The sequence below is a fragment of the Halichoerus grypus genome, chromosome 1 (assembly GCF_964656455.1).
Source record: "Halichoerus grypus chromosome 1, mHalGry1.hap1.1, whole genome shotgun sequence".
Classification (NCBI taxonomy): domain Eukaryota; kingdom Metazoa; phylum Chordata; class Mammalia; order Carnivora; family Phocidae; genus Halichoerus; species Halichoerus grypus.
Window position 1 is genome coordinate 139,402,297 of NC_135712.1, and position 19,524 is coordinate 139,421,820.

The 19,524-nt window shown below is 37.3% G+C and overlaps 1 protein-coding gene across 12 annotated transcripts in view; it reads right to left on the reverse strand.

Annotated features, from left to right (window-relative positions):
* The window catches only part of NEK10 (NIMA related kinase 10), a 239,037-nt gene that overhangs the window by 152,019 nt on the left and 67,494 nt on the right, over positions 1 to 19,524 (reverse strand). For all 12 annotated transcript variants that reach the window (XR_013447948.1, XM_078072515.1, XM_078072551.1 and 9 more), the window contains exons 20-22: positions 19,423 to 19,468; positions 17,129 to 17,250; positions 16,882 to 16,984 (exon numbers count right to left, since the gene is read on the reverse strand). Coding sequence is in view for 11 of the 12 variants with exons in the window: in XM_078072515.1 (XP_077928641.1) it covers positions 16,882 to 16,984; positions 17,129 to 17,250; positions 19,423 to 19,468 (271 nt within the window). In the remaining variant the exon portion in view is untranslated. The remainder of the gene's footprint in view (positions 1 to 16,881; positions 16,985 to 17,128; positions 17,251 to 19,422; positions 19,469 to 19,524) is intronic.

Genomic DNA, 19,524 nt, shown 5'->3' on the forward strand with positions numbered 1-19,524 from the left:
GACAAAGAATGAATTGTGTCTAAGAAAACACTGAAAAGAGCTGCAGTGTCCAAGGGACTTGGCCTTAAAAATATTAGAGATTTAGATTTTATCAGATCCATGAGCAAAATCTTGAAAAGCGGTCATAATATAAAATAGCAGCCCCCAGTAACTTCTTCGAGTTTTATCTTCTTCAGAAGTTGGCTCAATTCATTGGTTTACTTCATTCTTGGAAGCCTCATCAAAATCCTCTACAAGATCTGGAACTTCATCATCCTCCTCCTCTCTGGTAACAAGTGGTGCTTTTCCATCCACAGATTGTGTGGGCAGAGCTTCAGCCAGTCTTCTTAAACTAGTCAGACTGTCTGCACAAAGTTGGTTTAAGATCCTGGGTAGCATTTCTGTCAGCTGCTTTGTCTCAGCATGGCCTGTAATGGAGAAAGTGCTCGCCGCCAGGGCTTCCCGAACTTTTGGGTTGTGAAAGTGGATTTCTGTTTCTTGGTTTGTGAGCATATTCACTTCTTCAATATTAGAGCTGTTGTTTACCCCTAACTTCTTTAAGGAGAACTGAAGCTTTTTATCATCTGCTGTAGCCATTCTATGAACCACCTTCTTTCAGGAAGCAGTTCCTTTCCCACCAATGCGCACTTGGGCTGGCAGTTTGGTGAGTTTTTCCTGGTTCATGATAGTTTGATCTTGTTGGAGCAGAAATGGGACCATGAGGGGACTAGCGTTCTATTTTTGTTTAATATTCATTTATGTATTTAGGGTCTATTCATTCCTAACTAGTATGCAAGATCCATACTTTGTGTTATCACTGTATATTGACAGAGTTATATCTTTTGATAAATATATAGATACATAGTTGACCCTTGAACAATGTGAGGGTTAGGGGTGCAAATGCCCAGCACAGTCAGAAATCCATGTATAACTTTGATTCTCCCAAAACTTAATTATTAATAGACAACTGTGGACCAGAAGCCTTGTAACATAAACAGCCAACTAACACATACTTTGTACACTATATGTATTATATACTGTATTCTTACAATAAAGGTAGACAAAAAAATGTTATTAAGAAAATCATAAGGAAGAAAAAATACACTTACAACACTGAACTGCATTTACTGAAAAAAATCCATGTATGAATGGACCAGTGCGGTTCAAACCCATGTTGTTCAAGGGTCAAATGTATATGCATATCTATCATCTATCTATCTATCTATCTATCTATCTATCTATCTATCTATCTATCTATCCTCTCAGTCCAGTAGGAGTAATGAGAAACAGTAGATGGCTAAGCTTTACAAAGTGTTTTTAAGATTATTCACAAGTTAGGGGTGCCTGGGTGGCTCAGTCGGTTAAGCATCTGACTCTTGATTTCAGCTCAGGTCATGATCTCAGAGTCCTGGGATCGTGCCCCACATTGGGCTCCACGCTCAGCAGGAAGTCTGCTTGAGATTTTCTCTCACCCTCTCCCTTTATCCCTCCTCCTCCGCTCACACTCTCTCTCTCTCAAATGAATAAACAAATCTTTAAAAAAAAAAAGGACTATTCATAAGTTAGATGGCTTGCTTTAATCTTCCTATTCCTCCATCGTGTGTATTGGAGAAAATTAGTAGAAATAGTATAGCATATCAATATTTTTAGGAGCTCATTATAATTTTAGCACATAGACTTCATGTACTTCGAATCTAAAATAATCCTTTGACTTTTAGTTTTAGTGCTACATAGAAATTATCTCATTTTTATAAAAATGCCATTGATTTTGAAAGGCAAAAACTAAGGAGTGGTACTCACAATGGTTCTACTCACTCTATGTAATGTGGATAATGGCAGAAACTCAGATAGATGTCTGCAAAAACAGAGATAGTTGAAAAGTATTCATAAAGAGAACAAAAGCTAATATTGTTTGGCCAGTTGGAAGATTTTGGTAGTAGTGGTAATGTTTCTATTACTCTTTCTACATTTGTGATCATATTTGGAGCAGAGGTAAAGGATTTATTTCAGAAACTGCGGTCATAAAAGCATTCATGTGCTATTATAGAAATTCAAAATGACAACAGATGACATTTTACATATAGCAATGTATGCCCAAAAAAAATCAGTAAAAAAAATCTCTCCTTTGATAGAATGAATGATACAGGAAATGCTAAAACTGTAGCCTGTTTATGCTACAGCCTATAGCTGTCAACTTTCAGATGGAAAATGTGTGTGGTCTCTGGTTGAGTGCCTAGATTTTTGCTCTGTCGTTTACTATCTATGTGACATTGGATCCATAACTTAACTACTCTGTTTTCTCAAAAAGAGCCTATGAAACTTATCTTTTGCAAGGGGCTATGAGGTATTTCTATCCCTCTCCATAGGGTGCTTTCATCCACCACCTGTGTCAGTAGCTCCCAAATTCAAAGCCATGCCAATTCATTCATACGTGGCCCTTCGCACCCCAGACTGAGCTCATCATTCACAGTCATCCGGGATACCCCAAGCAGCAGAAGGCATCTCATCTTCCCCATTTTATGGGCTGGAAATCTCTGCCTCTTCTCTCTTGCTCCTATGTTCATTAACTCCTCAGCTCTTGTATCTGAATCTTTCTTTTGATTCTGTGACCACAGTTTAAATGTGCCAGGAGCCCAAGCCCTCCCTTTTCCTGCAAGAACCTAGGTGCATCTCATCAGAAAACTTCTTCTAATCCATTCCACAGGGTATTTAACAATGGAATAATCTACCAACTCCTGTCTTCATCACAGCAAGCCCCCATATAAGTGCCAGAATGTCTCCTGACTGCTATTATCTATAAAGTTTCCAGCAGCCCTATGCCTTCAATACTGTCCATTTACTCACTGATTCATCCATTTCTCCAATAACCAGATCAGAAACTATCCATATTGACATAGTCCATAGAAACCAATGGTAGAGATACACATTAAACAAAGCATCACATATATAAATTTATAATTGTGATAAGATCACTAAATATCAGGTAGATCTATGATACTATGAGGGAGTAACATAGCAAACATAGCAGATCAGGAAAATCTGTGACAAAATGGTGATTGAGGGAATATGTAACAGAAGACAGGAGTTAACTAGGTAAGAAGAGAAAGTGGAAAAGAGACATCCAGCAGAGGAACCTGCATGTGCAAAGGTCCTGTGATCAAGGAAACATGATCCATTAAGGAACTGAGAGAAGGTCCTGTGATCAAGGGAGCATGGTCAACTGAAGAACTGAAAAAAGGCTAGGTTGGCTGGAGGGTAGACAATCAGGGGCATGGCCAGATGATGCAAGACCCTGCAGGCCATGTTCAGACGACTGATCCCTGTCAATATGGCCCAAATTAAAATGTCCACCTCAACAAAACTATTGGATTCATCCAATTCATGCAACACAATACTTGATTATGAGCACCCCATGCCTCAAGGATGCCTTTTTCTTTACCCGAATTGATCTTTCTGGGGGAATACTATAAAGAGAGTTGATGAAGCGATGAACACTAGAGCCAGATATAGTTCATCCCTGGCACTTTCAACCTATTAGCTGGGTGATTTAAGCGAGTTTTCTAACCTCTCTAACTCTTTTCATTATCTGTGAGGATGGGAAGGTGCCTCAGATATTGGATGAGGTAATGAACATGTAATTTTCATCCCACAGTAAGTGCTTAAGAGATGTAGCTATGGGTAGTTACTCCTTTCCCTCAAAGCACAGCTAAAATTTTCACCATGATAAAAACGTCTTCCCTGAGTAAAATAAAAACCATGAATGACTGTGAAATTTCAGGAAATGATCAGTTGAAATCTCTATAGTGCCACGCAATGACAAAGGCATCTACTTGAACACAACTGTATAATAGTTCAGAAAGATGTCCACCTTGCAAACTCGCCCATCTACCTCTCTTCTCTTTCCTTCTGCCTCAGTAAATGAAGGCCAACCTCCAACTTCCACAGTGACAAGATCATCAGTAACATCCTCTCCATGCAGGGCTCTGTGGGGGGAAAAGGAGTTCTCGAAAAGATGCTCAACAAACCCCTGCCTCATTGGCACTTCCTCCTCTGAAGGCCACTCAAATTCTTAATGTGAGCTCTTCCATTGTGCCACCCACTCTTCCAAAGCTTCCTTCCCCAGTGCAGGCTCTTCCCTGGATGAGAGAGAGTAAAAGCATTTTTCTTTCTCAACAGCATCATTATTTGATTGATTTTTATTGATGTAATTATTATAACAAAGAGTTGTAGGATGAAAAATTCAACACCTGATATAAAAGTACTTCCTGAATTCTAGGTAACTCCATATCTTTAGTACACAAACATCATTTCTAGGACATCTATCAGTAGACTAGATTCTTGGGGAAACCAATGTCCTTACTAAATATGGGCTCTTCTAAAATCATTTTCCAAAGTGGGCTGGTTACTGTTACTTGGAATAATGAATGAAACTTTAAACACGTGGTTCTGGGGTGCCTGGGTGGCTCAGTCGTTAAGTGTCTGCCTTCAGATCAGGTCATGATCCCAGGGTCCTGGGATTGAGCCCCGCATCGGGCTCCCTGCTCCGCGGGGAGCCTGCTTCTCCCTCTCCCACTCCCCCTGCTTATATTCCCTCTCTCGCTGTCTCCCTCTCTCTCTCTGTCAATTAAATAAATAAATAAAATCTTTTAAAAAAATAAATTAAAAAAGCACGGGGTTCTAATATTAAGTAGGAGTGCTAAGGGTCAGATTCTTATAAAAACAGGAAGTCAGGCTCTTGCTCTTTCTCATTCTCTCTCTCTCTCTCTCTCTCTCTCTCTCTCACACACACACACACACACACTGTTTATGGCATGATTATAGAGTCCAAAAGGCTCCAGTGGCTTCAGTACACTTAGGAGGCTGGGCAGACTGATCAAATGTGTAGTACCATGCACTGTTGAATTAGTCTGTGTAAAAATAGGCACTCCCACCCACTCACCATGCTGTTTCAGAGCACACTTTGGGAAAACTCACAGAATGAAAATAACATGTCCAGAACACATCAGATTCTACCCTTTACATTAAAAATTTCTCAGAGAACTAAATGATAACCCAATATGCCCATATGACAACATACACTAAAATAAACTTTATTATCCTTGGTCTTTTGGTGTTTTTATAGGTCTTATAAACCCAACATTGGAAAGATTTTAGTTCCAATTTTTTCCTAAGATGGTAAAGATTCAAGGCCTCCTTATTCACTTATGCAGTCAATTATGGTGAGTCCGTCCCACCAGGAGAGCATAACAATCATTTGGTCAAGATCAGCACTTTCAGGATGTTCTGCTCGGACTTTCTTGGGACTGCCATTCTCATCTTTTCATGGAAGCCAACTGCTATTCAAATCTCAGAATTGCAGATTGACCCGGTGGCAGTGTGAGAATTTTAGAAAATTTTTTAGAAATTAGATTTGACTGAATTTCGCTTCAATATTTCCTTATTTCACATGACCTAATAGCAATATAAGGAAACTGGTGGGCTTGACAGAAAATATTCTTGCTTTCCTAGTGACATGAAGGCAATTTGTTGACTGAGAAAAATTCTAGAAATTGTGTGGCTACCCTTACCACACAGATGCTATATGAGGGTATGCAATACAAGTAACTCAATATTCTGTAGTCTTTTAAGAACACTCAAAGCTCTGGGTTGGCTTAGACCCAAATAGATACTATATCTGGTTAATGAAAAGTAAACAACACAACAGGTTCAAAGAAAGGTCAAGAGACCTACAAAAGCTACAGACTCATTATGTGCCTATTTAGCCAGGAGATTTTAGAGGCATATGAGATAATATGCATATAAGGACTCTGACTTCCCTATCAGAAGTGTAACACTAATTCATTTTTCCTGTTATGACACAGATTTCTCAGCAGCAATTGAGCTAAACAATAACAATTAAAATCCTCTAATCCTCTAGAAAGCAATGAAAATGCCAAGATTCTAGCAATACAAGAGAGGTCTAATTTGATTTCTCAAACTTTGTTGGCACTCAAGAAAGTAAACTTTTTCCTTTCATACTTTGGGTTATAGTATTTGCTGCAATGCCAGTGGGAACTGCTTGTAACTTTCCCCTTGTATGCACTGGATTTTCACTTTAATCCTCAATTCCTCTTATATTAAACACTCTTCCCACAAAATCTTAGCTGTCAGATCAAGATCTCAAACCCAAGTATCTTCCCTAATCATTATTTTTTATTTGTAACTGGCTTCTAAATATTTCTACCTGGGTGTGTTTTAGTTCATTTGTTCATTCATTCATTCATCTGCCCATTTAGTCAATAAATATTATAAAGTGCTTTCCAAGAAAGAAAGCCAACAAAACCAGTTTCCTTTACCTCAAGGAGAGAATGGCAATTGCCCTATATGCTGAGAAAGGCAAGCCTGGTATACTGAAGGAGCCCAGAAATGGAACCTATCAGATGTGGACATCAAAGATGCCACCTGGAGGAATGGCATTTGAATTGAGTAGCAGAGGACATTCCAGGCAGAGAGAGCACTACGTTGGAAGGCACAGAGATATAGGACCACAGCCTGGTCTGTTCAGGAAGCAGCAATTTGTCCCATGAGGCTAGAGCAAAGAGCAAAGGTGAGATCATGAAGGAAGGACTCTGGGTGCCCTAAGGAATGTCATAGGGAGCTACCTAAAGGACTTTAACCAGGAAAGGATATGATCAGATTTCTAAAGCAGTATGTCCAAAACCTTACGCCTTAAATCCCCTCACCCAATTCTCTGGTGTCACAATCTTCACAAACTCAGACTCTTTCTCACTGTTCTCACACCTCTAACTAGGCACAAAATCTTTTAAATAACTGCTGAATCTAAACCTTCCGCTGTACCCTCTTCTGCTGCTGCCATAGGTAAAGCCCACATTACATCTTTCCTGGACAATTGCAAGAGTCTTTGGCGGCAAATACTGTTGACTAGCTCTCAAAAAGCCATTAGCTACCCCTTTTCCCCTTTCTTATTTCCAACTATAGAGGCTGAAAGCTCACCTAAACAGTCTCCCTTATAGCTGGGGGTGCTAACATAACTTGGCTTTGGCCAACAGAATGTAAGACATATAATGGGATCCCCCTGCAAAAGATTTTCTTTAATGATAAAAGGAAATAGCCACTTGAAGAACAGAATTTCTTTTAACCTAGCTGCCATCCTACTTCCTGTCTGAGTTTGGTAATGATGCCTAGAGCTCTGGCTAATCTGCTGAGGATAATGGAGAGAAAAGACAGAAATGCCTAGATCATGGTTGACCTCCTTGAATTGTTAAACCAGCACTAGAACTGCTCACCTCCAGACCTCTTGTTATGAGATAATTACATGTCCTTATGGCAATAAGCCATTGTTAGTCTGGCTTTTTGCATCTGAACAGATCTTAACTGATATATCTCCTAAACTGGGGATGTCTCAAGTCTTTCCTTATGGTACCCCTCACCTGCCATTACAATTATCTTCCACATCCTGTATCTGATCACATAATTTCCAGTCTGGAAATTTCTAAAGATAAGTCTCTGGCCAAACATCAATGCCTAAGCTCCTTACTCACCAAAATCTCTATTGTCTTGACACATTGAATATCATGCCAGTGCGTAGGCACACTGTAGCGCTTCGGGTCTCTAACCTTCTTCTGTATTGCTGTACTCCATGCCTGGAAGCTTTCCTGCTCAACCTGAAAACCCCACAAAGAGAGTCAATCACATTTTCCCCTGTGCCTGAGAGTTGTGATAGACTATCTTCTTTGGGGAGGAGAAACACATCTTCACCCTTTTAAACTTGACTTGCTTTCACCCATGAAGTCTGGAAAGTTTTAAGAGCTGAGGTATGGTTCCATGCTTTCTCTTTCCTGCCTCTGCAATGTTGAAGCAGGTGTGTAGGAGCCAGCCTGGGTCTCTGAGCACAGCACCCTTAGTGACCTACATTGCCCACACAGTATGAGCTAAGAGAGAAACCTTGCTGTTTTAAGCCAGGGTAGGCAAATGTTTTCTTTTCTTTTTTTAAATATATAGTGGGTTATAACTTTCAGTTTATTTATTTTAAGTACTCTCTACACCCAACATGGAGCTGAAACTCAGGACCCCGAGATCAAGAATGGCATGCTCTTCCAACTGAGCCAGCCAGGTGCCCCAAGGATAAAGTTTTTCTGTAAATGGCCAGATAATAAATAGTTAAGGCTTCAAGAGCCACATGTGATCTTTGTCACATATTCTTTTTTTTTTTTTAACAACTATCTAAAAAAATAAAAGCCATCATTAGCTCACAGGACATACAAAAACAGGCCACAGCTGGATTTGTCCCACAGGCTGTGGTTTGCCACTGTTTTAAGCTACTGAAACTTTCAGGTCACTTATTACTGCAGCATAACCTGACCTACCCCAACTAATATAATAATATTTTGCATAGACAACTTTCTAGTCTTTATCACCCTGTAATACAACTAGAAGCTCCATGAAGATAGTGACCACGTCTGTCATACTTGTCTTGTCCATTGCTGGATGTAGTAGCTCAGGAGTTAACTGCTGAGTGAAGAACTCCAAGTCTTCCCCATAAGACTGAGATTTCAAGGGACAGAGGACATGGCTTTCATCTAATATCCACCCCAACATGCCTGGCATATGATGGCATTTGATAAGCACTTGAGTCTTTGATAAATATTCCACTGAATCAAGTATTTTTTTCTTGTTATTACCAGTAGCAACAGCCAAATATCATTTGAGAAACATGTAGAAATGTGCACAGCCTGTTTGGTTGCAGAATGAACATGTGACCTCTTGAGTCATGCACTAAAGCCCATGTCTGAAATCTATTACCATAGTTGATTGAGTTTTATTTTTTCCTTTTTCTTTTCTTTTCTTTCTTTCTTTTTTTTTTTTTAATTTGGGATCAGGGGAGAAAATGGGAGCATGAGAGGCTTACATTAAAATGTGGGTATTTGAAAAGGTCAAGAAATATGAAATGGTGGATCTGCAAGCAAGTTCATTATCAGCACATCCCCTACTTCAGAGCCATTCTATAATGGGATGGCACAGTGTAGGTCTTACTTGACAGGCGGCAGCACTTAGAGCCGACCTTGACTGTGCTTTGCTTAGTGTGCCACTGAGTCAGGTGCGTGGCATCCAAGGTTGAAAATAAGTGCAGAGGCAAGACCTGGACATGTTTCACAGAACAAGACATTAAAATATACAGTCTTTTAAATGGAAATATATTTAGACATTAAAATTAGATACCATTTGTAAAATCACACATACCTAAATATTAGTATATTAATATAAAGTTAGTACTCTCTATTCTGCTGCCTCATGAAGGCAAATTCCCAGCTAGTGTGCTTACTATAAATAATTGCACACCAACCTCAATTTTAAAACATCTAATTCATCTACATTAAGAAAAAGAGAAGAAGAGGGAAATTTTGATTTTTCTAAAGCTTTTTTGTCTGGTTACATTTTCAGTACATTTTGTCTCATGCATCTTAAACATCACTTGTCGATGCCATGTTTCTTTCCTGGGAGTAAAGCCTTCTAGCACAAGAGAAGAGAAAAATAAAATATGACAAGGCTGCCCCTTTGTGGTGACATGATTTCACATACACCGCAGCCTATTTTTTTTTAAAGAGTTTATTTATTTATTTGAGAGAGAGAGAATGAGAGAGAGAGCACATGAGAGGGGGGAGGGTCAGAGGGAGAAGTAGACTCCCTGCCGAGCAGGGAGCCTGATGCGGGACTCGATCCAGAGACTCCAGGATCATGACCTGAACCAAAGGCAGTCACTTAACCAACTGAGCCACCCAGGTGCCCAACTGCAGCCTATTTTTATAGGCTCTATGAATTGCAGTTTTGTTTCAACCTCCCAAAATATGGGCATCTTCTAAATTTGGCTTCAAATTAATGCTATAAGATTTTAATTTAACCATACCTGTCATAAAAATAAGAGTCTCTGAAGTCCACATTTATACCAATATTGATAGACACCGAAAAATATTTTCATCACTATTACATTTAAAATATCTTTAAAACAGTGTTATCAAGTCTCTTTGGATTATCTTTTTAGTCATAAAATCATTTTATACTCATTGAAAATGACAATAACACATCAACACCCTGTCCATGTAATTGCTTTAATGGAAAGAAACTAGATTAGGATAAGATTCTGTTCTGAGGTATATCACTGATTCTTTATCTGAAACTAGAAAAATATTGCCTCATTTAATGCTAAAAAGTTTTGAAAGTTGAATATAATTTTTAGGTAATAACACTTAAGTATAAGTCTAATAAATATTAATAAGAAAAAGGTTGGGCAGAATGGTGATGAGGAGCAGGAAAGAGAAAAGCAAAATAAAAGTTTATTTATCCTTGTAAACAAAATAACTTTTTTTCTAGAGAGTCTTTTATAATTTGGAGCGCTGGGTGTTATACGAAAACAATGAATCATGGAACACTACATCAAAAACTAATGATGTATGGTGACTAACATAACATAATAAAATAAAATTTAAAAAAAGAAAAAATATATATTTTTTAAGTTAGAGTAAAAATGAAAGTGGAATATTTTGTCATATATAATGTATAGACTTAATAATGTACTGCCCATTTGGGTTTAAAAGGTAGATTGATCAGGACACTGGGTGGTTCAGTCTGCCGTTGGCTCAGGTCATGATCTCAGGGTCCTAGGAGTGAGTCCCACACTGGGGTCCTTGCTCAGCAGGGAGCCTACTTCTCCCTTTGCCTGCCACTTCCCCTGCTTGTGCTCTCTCTGACAAATAAATAGATAAAATCTTTAAAAAAAAAAAAAAAAAGGTAGATTGATCACATGTGTGTATGTCTTCTAGCTCTCAAAATCTTGCTAAAATGAAGGGAAATCAATTTTCTATATAAATTACTAACTCACAAGGACAATGAGAATGGGCTTGGTGACAACAGAGGATAAGATATTCCAATGAATTTTTGTAAGATGGAAAATAGTTGGAGAATGTACCGAGCAGAAGTCCCAAACCATGAGTCTGAGAATAAGACGGCCAAAAGGGAGCCCATTCACCCTGCAGAGCCCAGTGTGCCACACACGGATAAGTGAAGTTAAAAAAATCTCAAAAGACAGAGTTAAGATCAAGTCCACAGGTCCCTCCCCACATTCACATATGACACTCCTCAGTTATTGAGTTCCCCTTGCCACTAGCAGAAAAAGAGAGATTTATTTTCCAGAGACACTGACTGAACCAGAAAGAAACAAAGCAGAATGTGGGTGAACCCATGGGAATTCAGGGAAAACCTATCAACTGAACATAACTACCTGAGGCCCCTTTGTCCACACCACTCCCCAAATGACAGCAACAGATAGACATTGCCTCAGTCAAGATACTGGAGATGCATTCTCTGGAAAAAGTTTAGGTAAAAACTTTGGGGGTTTCCAAAGAAAAATGTCATTGTGCTCTAATGAAGTTTACAGATGGCAGCCTTAGCTGGAACCCACAGAGCTTCCAACAGCTTATTTAGTGTCTTTGTCAGCCCAGGATCAATAGACATTTGAGAAAAGTCTCCATTAGGAAAGAGAGATTGGTGGTGGGGGTGGGGGGGGGGGGTGGGGGATGGAACCAGAAGATACAGAAACAATGCAGGGTGCTGAAAAGAAAAGTCTACATTACCTTGAGAGAGAATAAAATCAGGATTCCATGAAAATGAAATAAAGAACAAGATAAAAGGGGAAATTAAAAAATGTGAAAATCAAAATTAAATATTCAATAGAAGCACTAGAAAATTAAGTTGAAGAAATAACTGAAGTAGAACAAAGAGAGCTGAAAACTAAGAGAATAATTATTTTTAAATTAGGATATTATTTAGCATATAGATCCAAGACTAATGGGAATTCTAGAAAGTAAAGAAGGGAGAAAAATAATGAAAAAATAAGGCAGGAAAATTTCCCAAGACTGAAGTTTTAGCTTCCAGTATTGAAGTACACACCTAGTTCCAAATACACTGAATGAAGAGACCCACCCAAAGCTGTGGATGAAGAGAACCTAAAATTTTCTAGATAAATAAAAGAGCTCATATATCAAGTAATGGGAATCAAAATAGCATTGGCTTTCCAAACAGCAAAACTGGATACCAGAAGACTGAAGTAATGCCTTCAAATTTGAAAGGATAATGACTTTTATCTGAGAATACTACACCCACCCAATAGAGTACAAAGTCTCCTATAAATATTTTGTGACACACAAGCATCCAAAAATTGTAAGATTCAGAACATTCTTTTTAAGGAAAGTACTAGAAGATACACTTCAGCACAGCAGGAGAGTTAAAAAAGAAGAGTGTGTAAGTGATGAATCACTAAATTCTACACCTGAAACTAATATTACACTGTAAGTTAACTAACTGGAATTTAAATGAAAACTAGGAAGGAAGGAAGGAAGAAAGAAAGAGAGGAGGAGGAGGAAGGGGGGGAGGGAGCAAGAAAGAACTAAAGAACAAAAGAAAGTAAGAAAAAGGGAGAAAGAAAGGAAGAAAGAGAGAAGGGAAGGAAGGAAAAAGAAGGAAAAAAAGAAAGAAAGAAAAAAGAAAGGGGAAATCACAGAACATAAAAAAGACTCCAATTAGAAAAGAAGCAAATGTAAGTTCCAGGACAATGGCCATGCAGCAGACCTAAATTAAAATCCAGTCTACATTGCAGCAAGCAGCTGGATGTCCAGGAAAACAAAATTGAAAGTAACTGCCATGTTTGACCACATGGAAATGTACAGAGAGGGCTTTTATAATCTTTTTGGAAGACTTGGGAAGAAGAAATAATACCTACATAGAAAATTAAGAAAACAAACAAAAAAGAAGGCAATTATTAGCTCCAAGAAAAATAGAAAGGTCTACGAGAAAGGAAAGGTGATCAACATTGAACAAGAATTATACAGTAATAATAACGTAAATATTAAATATTAATTTAACTCCAAATTGTGCAATAACTATATTGGCAGCATGGTAGATGGGGAAGAAGAAAAAATAAGAAAACTAAATCCTCAACTATCACAATGGAAAATCAAATGCCAGAAGAAGCTAAAGAGAATTAAATTTTTCAGAAAACAGAGAACTGGGGATTGCAAAGAGTTGTGTTTCTTTATAAGATTTTTTAGGACGGGCGCCTGGGTGGCTCAGTTGGTTAAGCGACTGCCTTCGGCTCAGGTCATGATCCTGGAGTCCCTGGATCGAGTCCCGCATCGGGCTCCCTGCTCGGCAGGGAGTCTGCTTCTCCCTCTGACCCTCCCCACTCTCATGCTCTCTGTCTCTCATTCTCTCTCTCTCAAATAAATAAATAAAATCTTTAAAAAAAAAAAAAAAAGATTTTTAGGACTATTTTATTTTGTAAACTATTTTGATATGCAGTACTGATTACAGAAGATAAATATAAAATTTAATAACCTTAGATAGAAAAGAAATCAAGCTACTACAATAAAAGATTAACCTCAATGTATTAAATGTAACCAAGGAAATGATTACAGCTGATCTTAGTAAGAAAATAAAATGCAAGGTTAGCTATTACTCAGAAACGTGGCCTGAATAGCCATCAAAGGCATCATATATCAACACAAAACAAAACAAATCTGTTCATTCCTATTTAATAATGTATAGGTATAATAAATTTGATTTCTATTAATTCTCATTAACTTATAAATTAAAATACCTATAGGTATATAAATAGGAAAAATTCTTAAGGAAACACAAGTCTAATTTATAAAAAAGAAAAAAAATGAAAGCTTATGGCAAACAAAATTATAATTAATTTCAAATGATCAAGCAAATGTGTGTCCAAGGTGAAGATTCACAATTATTTGGTCTCATTTTATATTTCACAAAGCACTGGCCTGGAATATTTCCAAGTAACTTTGCATTGGAAGTTATCTATAGAGTTCCTGTTTGGAGCTGCTTTTTATATTTTAAGCTAATATAGGATGCTCTTAGAAAAATCTGGACAGTAAATCTAATTGTTGTTACTGAAGACACGTGGTGATGGTAAAGGTGCACATTTGGAATTACCTTTATGAAGAATTAGATTCTACTAAAACGAAGAGAATCAGCCTTAAAATGTTATCATGTGTCTCTCACATCAATAACATTTAGGGAAGTGGTCTCCAAGCGAAATGCCTAAGGCAATCCACTGGAGGGCAGGAAAAAGTATTGAAACCTTTATTTTGATTTTTTAGTGCACCCCTTTATATTTTATTTGTAGACTTTGTGTACTTTATATTGAATAATTGTACAGTGATATAGGTATAGAATTTATAAGTAAGCATATATACATTGGCAGTATATTACAAAAAATATTTTACTGATGGAATGTCATGAGCAAAAAAAAATTTAGAAACTACTGATTTAGATATGTATATCCTTACTTATAGTTGGTGAACGATTAATAGTCCATGAGAGTAACACAAGTGTTCATGAGTGAAGAAGAACAGGAGAATGCAAATTATCAATCTAGGCTAAAAAGTTAATTTTAAGTTATGATTGAGAATTAATACAATTGTGGGGAAAAAATTAACCTCCTCACTTGTAAAATTTTAGCCAACATTAGGCCTACCTGTATCAGTTGAAAATATTTTGATAAAAACTGATGCTAAAATATACAAATGCCTAGATTTTTTCATAGCCCTTGATATGTATACTTGTCACCCATATGGTACAGACTATATTAAAATAGTTCAAAACAATGTGCCTATGTGGTAGTCATAAAAGCTTTTGCTGATGAAGTAGTGTTCTATAGAGAGAAAAAAAGCCTAGCAACCATTGAATTAGGAGTTAAATACTTAAATATCCGAACAGTACTTTATTCTCTCATATGGGCAAAATACAATTCAATCCAGAACTACACTAGTGACTGTCCAATACAGTAGCCACCAGTCACATAGGGATGTTTACTTCATTAAAATTTGATAGAATTTAAGATTCACATCCTCGTACTGTTTTCCAGAGTGGCTGCACCAGATTGCATTCCCACCAACAGTGTAGGAGGGTTCCCCTTTCTCCGCATCCCCTCCAACATCTGTCATTTCCTGACTTGTTAATTTTAGCCATTCTGACTGGTGTGAGGTGGTATCTCACTGAGGTTTTGATTTGGATTTTCCTGATGCCGAGAGATGTTGAGCACTTTTTCATGTGTCTGTTGGCCATTTGGATGTCTTCTTTGCAGAAATGTCTATTCATGTCTTCTGCCCATTTCTTGATTGGATCATTTGTTCTTTGGGTGTTGAGTTTAAGAAGTTCTTTATAGATTTTGGATACTAGCCCTTTATCTGATATGTCATTTGCAAATAACTTCTCCCATTCTGTCGGTTGTCTTTTGGTTTTGTTGACTGCTTCCTTTGCTGTGCAAAAGCTTTTTATCTTGATGAAGTCCCAATAGTTCATTTTTGCCCTTGCTTCCCTTGCCTTCGGCGATGTTTCTAGGAAGAAGTTGCTGCGGCTGAGGTCGAAAAGGTTGCTGCCTGTGTTCTCCTCAAAGATTTTGATGGATTCCTGTCTCACATTTAGGTCTTTCATCCATTTTAAATCTATTTTTGTGTGTAGTGTAAGGAAATGGTCCAGTTTCATTCTTCTGCATGTGGCTGTCCAATTTTCCCAACACCATTTTTGAAGAGACTGTCTTTTTTCCATTGGACATTCTTTCCTGCTTTGTCGAAGATGAGTTGACCATAGAACTGAGGGTCCATTTCTGGGCTCTCTATTCTGTTCCATTGATCTATGTGTCTGTTTTTGTGCCAGTACCAAACTGTCTTGATGATGACAGCTTTGTAATAGAGCTTGAAGTCCGGAATTGTGATGCCACCAGCTTTGCTTTTCTTTTTCAACATTCCTCTGGCTATTCGGAGTCTTTTCTGGTTCCATACAAATTTTAGGATTATTTGTTCCATTTCTTTGAAAAAAGTTGATGGTATTTTGATAGGGATTGCATTACATTTGTAGATTGCTCTAAGTAGCATAGACATTTTCACAATATTTGTTCTTCCAATCCATGAGCATGGAACATTTTTCCATTTCCTTGTGTCTTCCTCAATTTCTTTCATGAGTATTCTATAGTTTAATGAGTACAGGTTCTTTGCCTCTTTGGTTAGATTTATTCCTAGGTATCTTATGGTTTTGGGTGCAATTGAGTTGAAAACAGAGCTACCCTACGGCCCAGCAATTGCACTACTGGGTATTTACCCCAAAGATACAAATGTAGTGATCAGAAGGGGCATATGCACCCCAATGTTTATAGCAGCAATGTCCACAATAGCCAAAGTATGGAAAGAGCATAGATGTCCATCAGCAGATGAATGGATAAAGAAGATATGGGGTATATATACAATGGAATATTATGCAGCCATCAAAAAAATGAAATCTTGCCATTTGCAACTATGTGGATGGAACTAGAGGGTATTATGCTAAGCAAAATAAATCAATCAGAGAAAGACAAGTATCATATGATCTCACTGATATGAGGAATTTGAGAAACTAGACAGAGGATCATAGGGGAAGGGAGGGAAAAATGAAACAAGATGAAACCAGAGAAGGGGGCAAACCATAAGAGGCTCTTAATCTCAGGAAACAAACTGAGGGTTGCTAGAATGGAGGGGGGTGGGAGGGATGGGGTGGCTGGGTGATAGACCTTGGGGAGGGTATGTACTATGGTGAGCACTGTGAATTGTGTAAGACTGATGAAACACAGAACTGTACCCTTGAAACTAATAATACATTATATGTTAATTAAAAATTAAAAAAAAAAAAAGATTCACATCCTCAGTCACACTAGCCACATTTCAAGTGCCCAACAGCCACATATTGGACAATGCAGATACAGAACATTCCCTTGGGTGCAGAAACTTCTATTGAACAACTCTGCTCTTGAATAATATTCAGGAATTCCTAAATTAAAAATTTTAAGATTCTTATACTTACTAACTGTTACTTTGTCCTTATCCCCCAACATAATGTTGTTTGGTGTCAGATCTCTATGCACAATCCTCTTCTCCTTGTGTAAGTACCGAAGAGCTAAGCACAGCTTGAAAGAGCAAATAAAAAACAAATTTTATTTCCCCCAATATACATATCACCACTGATGACCACTATACACATTTCTAAGAAATAAGCTCAGAAATTTACTGTTTGGTTAAAAAAAAAAAAATTAATGAAAACAAAAGTGTACCTGTATAAATATTTTCCATAGTCTTTCTTCAACAAAATGATGCTGTTTTTCCTTTAAAGAACTGAAATGCTCTCCAAGAGGGACCCCTTCTATAAGCTCCATAACTATATACAACCTATCATCTATAAGAAAACAAGGAAGAGATAATAGAAATTTAAATTCAATATATTTAGAAAAAAACATGAATTAGAATCCGAGCTTCCCAACGTGTGTGCAGGGCACAGCACTAAAGAATTAGAGACGTGCTAAGATATGGACCCAGTCATTCCTGGAGACAGTGGAGGTGAGGGCCTCTTGGGGATCCTGGAGCCCTTTCGGTTATGGACTACCTCCTAGCATAAGTTTATGCTGGCAAATATTATCATTTTCTCTGTACGCCAAGATGGGAATAGTTGGGAGTGGCCAAAGAGAACAAGTAAATGATGCCAAGTCATGGAGCATTTCCTGAAGAACATGTAAACCCACCTTTCCTATCAGTAGTTTAAAATTTACCCTTAAATCATGTCAGAAATTCAGAAAATTGCATTTTAAACTATTGTTTGATGGTTTCATAGATGTACCTCACAGAATTTTACAATGGAATCATGCCATGGTCTTGCAATGACACAGCTGAGAAAACAACCCGTGCAGAAATTTCTGTCATGCCCCTCTATAGCAGAGAAAGCTGGACTTCTGCTGGTTTTATCTTATGGATACTGGGAATCTCATAACTGATTGCATTCATCTCTTTGCTTTGGATGTCAAGAAACAAAGTAAATTCTACTTTCTCCTCCAAAACCAATATGAAACTATTAATGACGATATGTGATATGTATCTTTTGTGATGTTCTGGATGTATATAAAATATGTACATACATAGTATTTACAAAAATGAAATATTTAGTATACATGTTCTGCCACTTATACTTTTTCATTCAGCAGCCTGACCTAACAGTACACACAGATGCGTGCCATTCTTTCTGCTGGCTGCATAGTATTCCACAACAGATGGATCGTTATTTATTCTCCTAAAGATAGACATTTATATTATTTTCAATTGTTTATTATCCCAAGAAATACTCAGTGTATATACTAATCTTACTCCTAGCTTAATTATTTCCTTTCTTATATTAATTTTTCCTTTTTTGATTGAAGCATAATTAACATACTGTATTATATTAGTTTCAGGTGTTCAGTATAGTGATTTAACAATTCTGTACGATACTCAGTGCTCATCACAATAAGTGTACTCTTAATCCCATAATTCCCTAATTCCCTAATCTATATTTATCATATTTTATGTATTTTTAAGCCACTTCCAATTCTTTTTGGAAGATGTCAGGTTATAAAAGTTTTATTTTGTTTTTAAATTAGCCTAAGTTGTGTCACTTCCGTAGTGCAAGTCAGAAGCCAATCTTCATCTCTAATGGGATATGCACTAAATTATAAGAATATGTTCTACTATCAAGAATTCTAATATCAAGGGAGCAGGATTTACTGGAGTTTCAGCACTGGGTTCCTCTGAGTCAGCTACAGGAAGGGAGATGGGTAAAATCATAAAATGCCACAGTACACAATAGGTTTGCCTAATAATAGCATTTATAAAGAGGCAATGAGGAAGTCCCAACCATTGCCTTGTACTTCTTTAAATCTTCCTCGACTTACTTTGAAACTTACTTTGAAACTTCGTATGTGATGCACATCATTAAGGTTTATCAGTACTTTTATTGTTTCGGTCAAAGGTCCTATATAGTTTTAAGCATGTGACTGAGTTTGGCTTTATCTCAACCTTTTGATTCAATAATCCATCCTCCTTACACCTAAGAGGGCCTGCCTGCAGAATCAGTCAGGGCTCCACCGCCACCTTGTGGTAATTACCTGAACTTTACGTAAAATAAATCTCAAAGATGTAGCCACTCCCAATTTATTAGGGGGGTGAAAAATGTCATCTGAGTCAATGAAAACAATTTTTAATTTTGTCTTAAATATGCCATTATCCTTTAGTTTGCTGCTCTCCTGATCCTACTATGGTTTTGTGTGTGTGTATGTAAGAAAATAGCTATAATAACTATTTTGCTTTGTTCATGCAGTGTCTTTCATATAGGAGTCTAAATATTTTATAACTATCTGTAGGCCATTGATTATTATATCACTGTTTCACTGATCAAAAAAGTGATGCACAAGATCTTCCACAAATAAATAAAATAGTTGGAAAAAAAGAAAAGAATTAAGTCTATTTTGTGACATTCTAATATAGAAATATATAATATAGATACTTTTCCTTAATTAGAAATATCATGAAAACTCATACTTACTTTCCAGAAATGTTTTGTAATAGCGTACAACATTGGGATGATAGAGCTATAAGAAAATAAATAACAAACATTACATTACTTCAAAATATAATTGGACTATAA